Here is a 12463-nt window from a genome sequence, read left to right as displayed (position 1 = left end):
GTGTGATGAAAGGACTTGCAGATGAACTAAAATATTTTATCTTTCCAGTTGAAAGTGCGGCGAGTGACTCGCGTTTTGACGTGTGCTTTTGAATAATGCAGAGGTTGTTCCCATCTCTGCTCTTTGATCTCTGAAGTGACACTGCAGACTGTCAGCTTTTTCACAGAAATACTTACATATTGTTCTGTGCTTCTTCATTGCAGAGCGATCGTCTTTTGATCAAAGGTGGTAAAATAGTTAACGATGACCAGTCTTTCTATGCAGACATCTACATGGAAGATGGGTTGATAAAGTAAGTGAAGCCTGATATCTCACGATTGGAAATGTACAGGAATACACTGTGGATTAGCAAGGAATAACTTGGCCTCAGTGAGCTGTATTAAATTGCGATGAAAAAATTAATATTTCACTTATATCCTGGTGTTGTTTGGAGGAACTTTAAAAACAAGGTGTTAAATTAAATAAACAAATGGGCCAAACCCCTGTTGTTATTAAAATGTGGGTCAAAGGACAAACTTACACGTGCTTAATTTTAGCCACGTGAATAGCCCCATGCTGAGATGACACATATGTTTGAAGTTAGCTGGCTTGTAACATTTTACTGAGTTATGACTTCAGATATTTTAAATCCAGAGTTCAGCATCCTAATACAGTTAATTCTGTTTTAGAGTAAGAGGCTGGACTTAGGTGACCTCTTGAGGTCTCTTGCAGTGCTGTCTGCTATGGTTCTGTGATACAAGGATCAATCCAAACCTCCTTAAAGTTAAGAATGATCCTGTAGTTTAAGGATTGAGGTTCAGACCTCTTTACAGCACACTTCTGGGTTTTCAGGCCTGAAACATCCATTTCTGGCACGTTAAATATATTACAGATTTTTTAGGAAAATTACTCTTGGGAAAAAATGGACAAGCCAGAGGTTACAAACAAAGATTTTTCCTTTTCTGGCTACACGATCAGCACATGTGCTTTGTTAATCAAGGTTAAAAGTTAAAGGAGCCAGCCAAAGACAGCTAATTAGTTGCAATGTGTCATCTACTACTTCACTTTTAAAAATAAGTCTGTGAAGAGCTAGACTGGAGAGACCTTTGAGGGTCTCATCAGGAATTTGGTAACCCGTATCTGCATGGATTTATATTTGTGCAGGGACTACATAATATTTGTGCAGGGACTATGTAATATTTATGCATGAAAGGAAAGTAGAAAATAGAGAGGCAAAAATTCTTCCAGTGCTCCCAAAACAATTCTAACACCTAAATGGCTGTTAGCTAGCTGGAATCAAGTGTTGAACTGCCACTTGGCAACCCCAGTCCAGTCCCAGTAAAGCTGCTCCCGGGGCTCTTGCTGTGTTTGATGCAGCCATCATCTGATGATCTGCGTGGTGCCTTCTCCAGCTGCCTGCCACTGTGGCTCCTTCTTTTCCTTCCTCTTAAGTCTAATATTGCCCTGAGGTCCTGAAGTAATTGCATGCTTTGTTCTCAATTATGCAACTGCTTCGAGGGGAAGAATAAAATATTATCAGCTATGTATGCTGATCCTGTATGCTGCTTTATATGGAAAAAGAAAACACTAGCCAGGTTAAGTAGCACAAGGGTGTATGTTTACAGGCAGCTTGCCTTGTCTGGGTCTGACTTGCTGTTTGAAACCTGTTTACCCAGGCAAATAGGAGAGAATCTGATCGTGCCAGGGGGAGTGAAAACTATTGAAGCCCATGGCAGGATGGTGATTCCTGGAGGGATGGACGTTCATACCCGCTTCCAGATGCCAGAACAAGGGATGACATCTGCTGATGACTTCTTCCAAGGGACCAAGGCAGCACTAGCTGGGGGCACCACCATGATCAGTAAGCTGGCTTTTTTTTCTCTTCCAGGAAAGCTTCACTTTTCTCTTTCTCGGATAAATACAGAAACTGTGGGCTCTGTAAGTCTTGTGATATTTTGGACCAGGTAACAGCAGTTGGGGGACCTGTCTGATGTCTGTCCAGATTGCTGAGAAAAGCTTGTGTTAGGGGCAGGAAAAGGGGCAGAGAAACAAGACCCCAGGATTTCCACATCTTGCAGTTGTCAGTCACTTCACTCTGGTCTGCCCTGTGGGCAGGGTTTACCTCGCTACTTGTGTGACTTTGCCAGATTCTTGGGTCTGCTCCTACTGAATCCAGCGTCACTTTGACCTCTGGCTCCAGTATGAGTAGCAGATTCTCCACATTCCTGTGCCTCAGTTCCTTTCTCCATGATGTCTATGGATAGATGTCCATCATATGGTTCACACCCAGAAGCTTGATGCCAGCATACTATGTGTCTTTGAAAATTGGGCCACTTATTGAAGGATTTGCACGTGCCCACTTACGTACACAGTTTCAGCACCAGGATTTTTTGTTAGCATTGTTCCTTTTGTGCTCATACCCTCCTTTAGAGGAAGAGAGAAATCAGGAAATGAAAATATCTCAAAATAAAAAGACAGACAGACTGACTGTTCTGCAGACATCAGGATTAGACACTCAGAGTGTTCCCCTCTGGCTCTAAAATGGCTCATGAATGACTTCCAGGCTATCTGTCCCTGCTTGCGTTGGCTACAGATGCTTGGCTTGTCAGAGACAGGATTTTAAAACTCCATAAGTGAGTCATTGTTGTTAACCTTGTTGGAGCTAGAGAAAAAAATAAACCTCTCTTGTTGCAGTGCAGCAGATCACGTGCAAACTGTAACATGGTGTCCTGGACTCTGTTGCTGTATACGGGAATTAAGGATAAAGGTGTAAAGTGACACAATGTCTGAGCATCTTGTGTTCTTTCATATACTGTGAGGTGCTGCCATTTCACAGGAGGGGAGTTAAGGTACAGAGAAATAAAAGAGTGTGGTTCAGAACAGGTACTAGTGCCTATTGTCTGATCCATGGATATAAAGAGATCTTAGGCACAGCCAGGAGTCAGCCTGACCCTCCTCAGTTCTAACCTAGCTCCGTATGGACTAGAACATCCTCATATCTTAGAGGATGGTCATGAGTGATCTTTGATCCCTGGCCTGGTGGGAGCACTGGGACTGTTTGACATGGAGGTTGGGAGAAGGAGCCAGTGGTCCAAACACAATTAGATTGTCTGTGTTTCAGAAACAAATCTTCTTCTGGGTCTGGACCTTGCAAAGAGGTTGTGTCTGGCCTATGGACCTGGTCTAATGCTTCAAATAAATAACCTTAAAATAACCTGGGAAATAATTTTTCATCACGTTACCACTTTAGAGTATGAAGCTTGTGAATGAAGATAACCTCACACGTACAGAGAAGGTAGTATGTGAGTGTAGCTGTGGATGATCTCGTCCAGATTAGTATCAAGTTTTTCTTCAAATCTTTGCTGTCAATTTAAATTACCACGGAAATGTTATTTTCTTTTCAGCTTCAGTTCTTTGACTTTGTTTCATTGATTGTTCCTTTGTTATTAGTATACCTGCTTCACACTTGAATTATCATTTCTTTCTTCCTCATTAAGCTGATTTAGAGCAAAATAACATTCTCTGTTACCTGCATCTGAGCTTTTATTGGCATTATTTCCCCCAGTGGCACTTTTAAAAATATTTTAAGCAGAAATTGCTTAAGCAAAGTTTTCTAAAGTCTCCTTTTACTTTGGTTACTCAGTTTTACCTGTGCAGAGCCTCATACTGTGGAAATAGTTGGACCTTTCTGTATATGTGTTGATGTGTGTTGTCTTTATGACTCTGGTGTCTGAATAGCTCACTAATGGTGTTCATAACACATCTCTGAGGATGGAAGATTGGAGAAGACTCCTCCATTTTATAACTTCTCCTTTTACAGCTGTGAAAAATGAGCACAATGTGACCGTGAACAAACCATGTAGAGGAGGCTGGTGGCTAAACTTGGCCTTTCTGCCTTCCTGATCATCTTGGATTAGGATAGCAAAATACACAATCATCTCTGAACAAAAAAATATCTTCCTAATGTGTAGCAGCCAGGACAGGAATTGGATTGCTTAGGATGATGGAGAGACGTTTCTGATGGGCGGGTATCAGCAACTGGAGCTGAACAGTGGAAAGCAGGATAAATAATCCAACTGGACTTCAAAGCTTTGGAGAGTCTGCTCTGTGTCAGCTCAGCTGTTCTCTTCTTAGCAAAATTAGACCATTTACAAAAATGTTTTTCTACAGGGAAACATGCAGAACTGCCCTGGTGAACATGCTCTTGGTGGGTGGCCTTTGGTTTTTCCCAAAGCAGGTGGGAGTCCTGGTTGATTGCAGCATTTTTTTCTTTTATGATAAATAAGACAACAGTTTAGTGAACTAGATTCATAATGACACAAACAAATTGCAGACTGAAAATGACACGCTAGCGTTTATGTCATTGTATATTTTAAATACGGTGCCTGGGACTTCTCAAAAGAGAATATGCTCCTCTCATGGAAATATATCTAGCTGTGTGCCTCTGTTCTTTGAGCTTTTTTGGAAAAGCTAAGCCTCATGGATGTGAGCTTTGTGGAAAAAAACACCCATGTTTCTTTATTTGTGCTTTAAGCAAATTTTCTATTATTTATTTACAAATACCTTTACTCCATATGTTTTTCTCTGTTACACATATCCCTCATTTTAGGCAAGACAACAAGTTAGTTGTCTTCATGCTTCAATTTGTTTCACATTTTCACGCAGGAGGGCACTTTAAAGCTGTTTACTTTATAATCATTGCAGGGAAATATTTGTTTTATGTACATTTTTTGGTGAAATTAAAACAAGAATCTTGGAATAGGTTTCTATTGATTGTTGATTTAACAAAAACTGTGGGTGAAATCCTGGCTTCGGTGAGGTAATGGTGAGTTTTATCACTGACCTCATCAGTGCCAGGAATTCACCCTGTATGCCTGGTTTGCTTTCAGTGAACTTCATTTTCAGCTCAGATCAAATTCAATGTTGTTCCTTTAATTCTCATGGCAAACACATCCAAGGGAAGCACACAGGAGTTCAAGAATGTAACCTATTGTTTCCAAGCCCTGTTCTCATTTACTTCTTTTCCCCTTTAAAGTAAATTAATTACTACAGCATCAGAGGTAGAAGAATCCCACTCTCAGCTGGTATCAAGTGGAACAGCCCCATTTTCTGTGTGGGACCAGTGGAGATTTCTCCTGGCAGGAAGCAGATCTGGCTCCAATCCAGTGCTTCCCAGCTCATCCCCTGGTCAGCTGGAATGAGGGAGAGTGGCTGGTGCTGATGATCTGAATTAGCCCTTTTCTGCTCTACGTGGTCCCCCAGGACTCTCCAGTCTTTGCTTTCCGTAGCCCTCCTCTAGGATGCTTCACTCGGGAGTTAGGGCTGTTTTCTTTTTCTAGCTACTCATTCCATGGGAGCCATCTGAACAGGAATTCCAGCTATGATCCTTCTGTCTCTACCCTCTTCAGTGCCAAAGGCAAGACTCCAGCTGACTTTGCTCACATATGAAAAAATGTAGTTGGTTTTGTTGTGCAGAGCTGCTGAGAGGTGAAATGACGTATCGTGATATGATTGTTTTTTTCTGAAATGGCAACTTGCATGATCCTTGCTCTGTCCCTACCTTAAAACAATATTGGTGTGGGTATGGCAGCTGAGGGTGAACAGCACAGCCTATGTTTTAGGATAACAATTACTCTGGAAAAAACTTGAATTATCGCCCTTTTAAAATGTCATAATGCAGTGTTGAGGCATTAAGTTGAAGGGAGGATTCCAGGATGATCTGCTGAAGAGTTTGGAGAAGAGAGGAGTGTTAGACTCCAGCTCATTATGGGTAGCTTACCTAAGCTCTCCTGTATTCTACAGAAAGAGAACCATCCTTCTGGGGTTTTGGAAATGAACTCCATCTGAAGTTGCCCAAGAAGCTCTTTCTCATCCATGGAGCCTATGGAGCCACAGTTTTGTTGAGCTAAAGGTGGCATTTTTTTGAGCCTCTGTTGTTCCAAATTGAGATAGGCTGATGCCCCAGGAAAAACTGTCCCTGGAGCTACTAGAGAAGAAATCTATCGCTGCTAAGAACAGGGTGGCCTCTCCAAGACTTGTGATGGTTTGGTTGCTTATTAACTGTGATGGGTGAAATCCCCATAAAAATCAAAAACTCCCCCTGATTTCAGTAGAAGCAGGACTCCTTTCTCTGCTCCTAACCCTTCAGAAAGGATGAAGCTAAGCTGTGTGTATTTACTGGCTCTCTGATCCTCTAGCCTGTTTAATGTCCTAATGAGAGCTACATCTATCCAGACCAGCTCCCACACACATTTCAGCCCCCCCTCCCCAAAGACTCTGCTGCTTCCTGGGTATCTGCTCTCCTTGAGTGAAATCGTTTGCTGACATTGCCTGTGTTGACTCAGTCAACCACTGTTATAATCATAGAGAGAAATTACAGTGAGAGAAATTATAGCTCTTTCTGGCTTGGTGACTTGGAAACCAACTGCCTTTTGAACTTGACTAGCAGTTATCCTAATAACATGGAGAATGTACACTAGGGATATGAGCCTTTGTATCTTGGGAGGTTTGGAAAATGAAGGGGAACTTTGCATGGGCTGCAGTCTGCTGCCTAATGCTGGACCCTGCTATTAAAGAAAGAGCTGGTGTGCAGGGTGGCAGGGATTTTCAGGAGTGTCTGGGCTGCTTAAGCTCCGATCAGACTTGTGATGAGTTGACACCAGGTCTCCTAGGTCATCCTGAAGATCACCACCTTGCTAGAAGGGAATGTTTCCAGTTTATTATGCTTCCTCACCTCTCAGTTTTTGAACTGAGCATGACTTGAGAGAATGGAGCCACCTCAAAAGAGATCAGAGCTTAAACCACAATGTGAACTTGGAGTTGGGTTTAGAAAAAGGCTAGGCTGTGTTCTGGGGCCAAGACAGCTTGGCATGGAGTGGTGTTTAGACCCACTAGTGAAGACTAGATTATATTGGGTGCTGCTATTTTATATTATCAGAGATAGCCCTTTCCTGGAAGAGAGCAAGAGTCTAAACAGTGGACAAAGGAGGAGGAGGATGGCAAGAGACAGAAGGAGGTGGCACAGCAGCGGTTGTGCAGTAACTTGTGGCTGAGCTGGAAGTATAAAACCAAGGGTTTTGAGTCCGAGGGCAGTGACCACAGAGCTGCAGTGTCTCACCAAGTCTCTGTGGCTGTGTGTACACAGCGCTGCATTGTTCTGCAGACACCAGCCTGAATTTTGTTTCTTTTTGCAGAGATAAAAGAGGAACTGTGCAGCTGGGGACCAGCACTTCAGACAGGCTGCGTTGGGGTGTATGGCTTGTTTCACTTTCTAGCAGCTGGCAGTGGTTCTTCTGCAGCAAAGAAATGTTTAATTCTCTTGAAATGTAATGAAAATGTCCATTTGCTTGTAGAAAAGATTATTTGTGATTTATATGGGTGGAGGTTTCCTTGAACTCTGTTGTTAAGATAACGACGTTACCACACAGGAGTGCGGAGTCCCTCCAACCCTTTCTCTCCTCTCCCCAGCTCCCCTTGGTGCCTTTTATACCCCCACACTCTTCAGCCCCTGCACTGATTCACACTAAATCTTACTCGCTTCACTAACTCCCAGCTTCCTTTTGTTGCTTTCATTCAGAGCAAGCTTAAAATCATTAATGAGAAAGTCGGTCCGTAAACAGAGACGGGCACTCCCCCGTTGTGAGCTACTCTTCTCAAGCTTTTAAACCCCTCTAAGTCCATTAGGCATCTCTGCCTGCAGTAGTGTGTGCAGCCACTGTCTGGACAACAGCCTGCCTTGCTGGGCTTGGATCTGCTTCCAGCCATCCCTGCGACGCTGACTTTCTGCGGGATGGGATCGCCGCTATTGTTCTGACGCCGTTTCCAGAGGGGTCTTGTTGGAAGTGAACGAATCGAGGCTGCCAAGCCCTTGATGTCTCTTGCCAGTTCGTGCAGAAGGAAACAGCTGTTCAGTCCTCAGCGTACGTCGTGTGGTATTGTGTGCATTTGATTTTTTTTTTATTTTTTTAGGTTTTTTTTCCCCCTTTGGGCTGCAACTATTGTTTGTCATCTCTTTGCTGCTGAGAGAATAGGCTCCCACGAGGAACAGATGAGGACTTGGGGAGCTGCGTAGCTTTGCCTGAGGTTATTCAGGAGGCGTGTGGTGTGATGGTGTCTTTAACCCTGGCTGTCAGATATTCTGGCTAATGACTCTGCCTACCAGCTGGGCCATCTTTCCTTCTTCGTGCTGAGAGGTGAAAGCAGCAGCGTCTGCTTTTGGGCTGGAGTCCTGAGAAACCACTGCAGTCCAGCATGGCTTGTTTGTAAGTCAATCAGTAGATTTTTCCCTATTTTCCCATCTTCTGCCTTCCCCAGAGCTGCTCTGGATCCTGGCCCTCGCTCCTCTCCCATTTTCCTCTTTGGCAACACTGATTCTTTTAATTTTATTTTTTTAAAGAGCAGGTGAGCAGAGCTCTTGCTCCATTTCTATTTTTCCCCATTCTGCTCTTGGATCCACTCCACCCCTGTCACTGTGGAGGCAGCAGTGGATGGAGGATGTCCCACATGTGCTGGCGCCTGGAGACTCTGATTTAGTTGGGAACAACTGTTGGAATGGCAACACCACCGACAGCACAGCCATCTTCCTGCAGATGTGACTGACCTAGATTTTTCCGTGCATCCGAAAAGAGGGATTTGGCACTCACTCAGGAGAAATAACCAATGTTGTCTGTTTATGCAATAGCACTTAATACCTCTTACTCCATATAATGATTGGGATCAGTAGTGCTGCTTTCCCACTGCATGGAGAAGAGTTCATAGAATTACAGAATCATAGAATCCCAGACTGGTTTGGTTTGGAAGGGACCTTAAAGCTCATCCAGTCCCAACCCCCCTGCCATCAGCAGGGACACCTTCCACTAGACCAGGTTGCTCAAAACCTCATCCAACCTGGCCTTGAACACTTCCAGGGAGGAGCAGCCACAGCTTCTCTGGGCAACATGGGCCAGTGTCTCACCACCCTCACAGTGAAAAACTTCTTCCTCATGTCTAATGTAATCCTCCCCTCTTTCAGTTTAAACCCATTTCCCCTTGTTTTGTCATTAATTGCCCTTATGAAAAGTCCCTCCCCAGCTTTCTTGTAGCCCCTTCAGGTACTGGGAGGCCGCTATAAGATCTCCCTGGAGCCTTCTCTTCTCCAGGCTGAACAGCCCCAACTCTTCCAGCCTGTCTCAGTTCTTTGGAGAACTGCTTTTAAATGCTTTCCTTGCTTTCACGTGTCCAGTGCTCTCATCCCCAAGTCCCACGCCTTATGGATGATACGCAGGAGAAGAGCTAACAAATATCACCAGTGTTTTGTCTTACATAGCTCCTTAACATCAATGGAAAATGCATGTGATACTTTGAAAAGTGCAGGTGTCAAAGTTGGGCTCTCCATCTACAGCCTGTCTACTGTAGATGGAGAAGCAATCTTAAAAAATAAATAAATACAATTATCCACTTCAGTTAATGTAACATCATTAGCTGTCTGTGATACGTTTTCAGGGCATGTGTGTTAAATCTTGCTAGATAACCTGTCTTAATCACCTTCAAGTTGAGACAAGGTCTTAAAAGAAACAGCAGGAAATGGTGCCTCCAGCTCTATTCTTGGCTTGTTTTTCTGGGCACAGATTTTTCCCTTCCTACCAGTGTTCAATCTCTTGGCTTCTTTTACCTTCTCATGAGCTTGACTCAGCAGAAACCATCCTTGTCAGACAGGAACCTTTAAATTTCCACATTGGGAATTAGCTTTGCGTGTCAGGGTAAGGAAACAAGTGATGCCTGAAAGAAGTGATGGATAAAATAAAACGTGGTATTTCTCACTGGGGTGGATTGGGGTGAGTGCTGTCTGTAGAGTGGAATTTGACATCTTGGGTCAGCGGAGTCTTTTTTCCCCTCTTTCCTTCAACCACTATGCCTTCAGTTCATAGATCCCATCTGTTTCTTAGAAACTGGATTTTATTTTTTATTTATTTTTTAAATCTTTCTGGTGAGAGGGAGAAATGTTTTAAGGAATACAAATGAGCTCTTCCTGTCTAGCATACTTTAATCATGCTTATAAATTACCAGTTGTTACTAGCCTGGGGCTGTGCCTGCATCTTTCCACAACCCTAACTCCCATGGAAGCCATGGGCATTTAAAAGGAATGCAGCGATGGGCACTTAGGAGTTATGGCTTCTGGGAAAACTCTTTTCTTCCCTTGGTACACTACAGTTAAATAATTAGGACTATCTCTGTGGCAATGGGGATGTCATTTAATTTCTCCGTGCTAGTTGCTAGCTGGCCATAATGGGAGATGGCTTCGTTGCCAAGGGGTTGTAAGGTTTAATAATATATTAATAATAAATAATTAAAATTATTTAGGTTCACCTGGACCTTCCTACTGTAAGTACAAAGTGGTTATTTTTATGTAGAGCTGCCTGAGAGCCCAATGTGTGAAACACTGGATGCCACCTGGCCATGAGATAGTCCCTGTCCCTCCCAGCTGGGATCTGTGCAGATGCAGACACTCAGTCCCTGCAGCTCGTGATGCTCAGATCTGGTTACTGTCAGAATGGGAATAAAAGGAAAAAAAACCTTGTGTGAGGGAGAGACAAGGTGAGCCCTGTGTGTGGAAAGTGGGTTTTTGGCTTCCTGGATCCTGAAAGCCAATTTTAAGTACTAGGAGGAACCGTTAGACTTCAGTGTGCAAATGTTAACTGCAAAATCTCTCGGTGAGTTTTCAAAGCCCATCAAAAAGGACTGTGCTTTTGGAAGTTCCCCTCCTGACTGCTTCTAGGGCGTATTTTCATCAGCTTGCTTTGTTCCTGAAAGCAGTTACATATGTGTAGTGTGTGTATTTTTGGAATCTGGGGGACTCTGTGGTGTTTTACATATGAATGAAATTCCCTGGCACAGCCTACAGGCAACATGAGCTGGTAAAGGAGTTCCTGGAGAATGATCCCATGTTCTTACACAGCAAAGGAGGAGAAGGGGGTAAGTTCCCAAAGCATAGCATGGCAAGAGATAGCATAACCCAGTATTGCTTCAGAAATCTCATTCCAGAACTGCGTGTCAGTTAATGATACTTCTCAACAGACTTCCCTTTATTTCAGATGAAGATTTCTCAAGATTTGTATCAGTGTCCAAAGAGATGAGTTCAGCTACTGATGGAGTACAAAGTGCTTTTCAGCCTGATGGGCAGAGAGGTCCTTTATCCACTCTGAACTGAAAAAGTTTTGTCAAGTCTTTGTAGCACAACGGTAGCTGGAGAAAAATGTAGATGTGCAGGATGTGCTGATGTGAAGTAGAATTAGTCTGTGGTACAAAGCCCAGAGTTTGCTTCTGTTGCTTTGTGGAACTGTAATTTTGCTGTGCAAACACTCTGTGAAAGGGGAAAACGGCAGCTCTATAGAAATGACTCTCACCGAGCTGTCCCACGGCGTGGATCCAGCAGCAGTTCAGGTTATTGATCAGTCTGGCTTTGTGTTTGAGACAGGAGATTAAGCTGAGGTCTTGAATATAAGAGTGGACTTTAAATGCTTACTTAGTGCATGGAAAAAATAAAAGGCAGCATCTTGTATGTCCAGTTTGCTGGAGGGGTCCTGGATTGAAGAGACACAGGTTTAGGGTCCATCTTTGGGTTGGCCAGATGAGGTGGTGCTCAGGAATCCATCCTTTTCTACCTCAAACGTGGTGCTTTGTGCTCCCAATGGGAGGTTTCCGGGGTCTGGGAAGATACCAGATTGCTTCAGAGGCCAGACAGGGCTATTTCAGACCTGGAGGAAAGCAATTCAGCAGTTGGGAACTGTGTCACAGAATTCCTGTTGAAACTAAGGATGATCTAGTCAGGGCCTCCTCCAGGTTATTATTACCACAATAGCTATTTTTGCAGGCAATGTTTGCATTACAAAGTTGGTAGAAAACTAGCAGCTGGCCAGGTGTAGTCAGGAAATTGATGTGTGCAGTGTGAATGTGCTGCTTCCTCTCTGTCCTACAACAGGTTTGTTAGAAAACAGGTTCTGCTGCACCTCCACATCAGGTCCCACCACAGTTTTCTCTGTAGACACATGGACATTTGGGTCTGATTCAGTCCTCACTTCCTTGTCTATAATTCTGTTTAACAGTCATCAAAGTCAGTGGTTTAACTGAAAACAGAATGAGGACTCTTTAGTTTCTTACCAGAAGTGGAAGTGGTATGATGGTAATTGATGAAAACCTCTTCCTCCAAATGTGATGTCACTTCATCACAGCCACGAGAAGAGGAAGTGTCTGGTCCTTGTCCAGCGAGGGGAGATGGCAAATATATAGAGAAAGGACAGGTTCACCAAGCAGATCTTTTTTTTTTAAACAGCTTGTGAGAGAAATAGGGGGGGTGGGGGGGAAAGAAGTTATTCTGTTGATCAGAACTCTTAGCATTTAGTTTATTTTGTTGGACAGAAAATTCATCTTTCTAATCCTGAAAACATAAAGCCCTCTCACAACCACCACAAATTTCCATTGTACAAACCCAGGTCCTGCAGTTGTGTTC

At 43.5% G+C, this 12463-nt stretch overlaps 1 protein-coding gene across 1 annotated transcript in view; it reads left to right on the top strand.

The window, feature by feature from the left end:
• Positions 1–203: 203 nt before the first annotated feature.
• The window catches only part of LOC104518439 (dihydropyrimidinase-related protein 2), a 39741-nt gene continuing 27481 nt past the window's right edge, over positions 204–12463 (top strand). Inside the window, exons 1-2 of the mRNA XM_010166101.2 lie at positions 204–292; positions 1656–1840. Coding sequence (XP_010164403.1) covers positions 273–292; positions 1656–1840 — 205 coding nt within the window. The 5' untranslated portion in view covers positions 204–272. The remainder of the gene's footprint in view (positions 293–1655; positions 1841–12463) is intronic.

Source organism: Antrostomus carolinensis, unplaced genomic scaffold, assembly GCF_000700745.2.
Source record: "Antrostomus carolinensis isolate BGI_N321 unplaced genomic scaffold, ASM70074v2 scaffold37124, whole genome shotgun sequence".
In the NCBI taxonomy this organism is placed as follows: Eukaryota; Metazoa; Chordata; class Aves; order Caprimulgiformes; family Caprimulgidae; genus Antrostomus; species Antrostomus carolinensis.
This window is presented reverse-complemented; position numbering and strand designations above follow the sequence as displayed.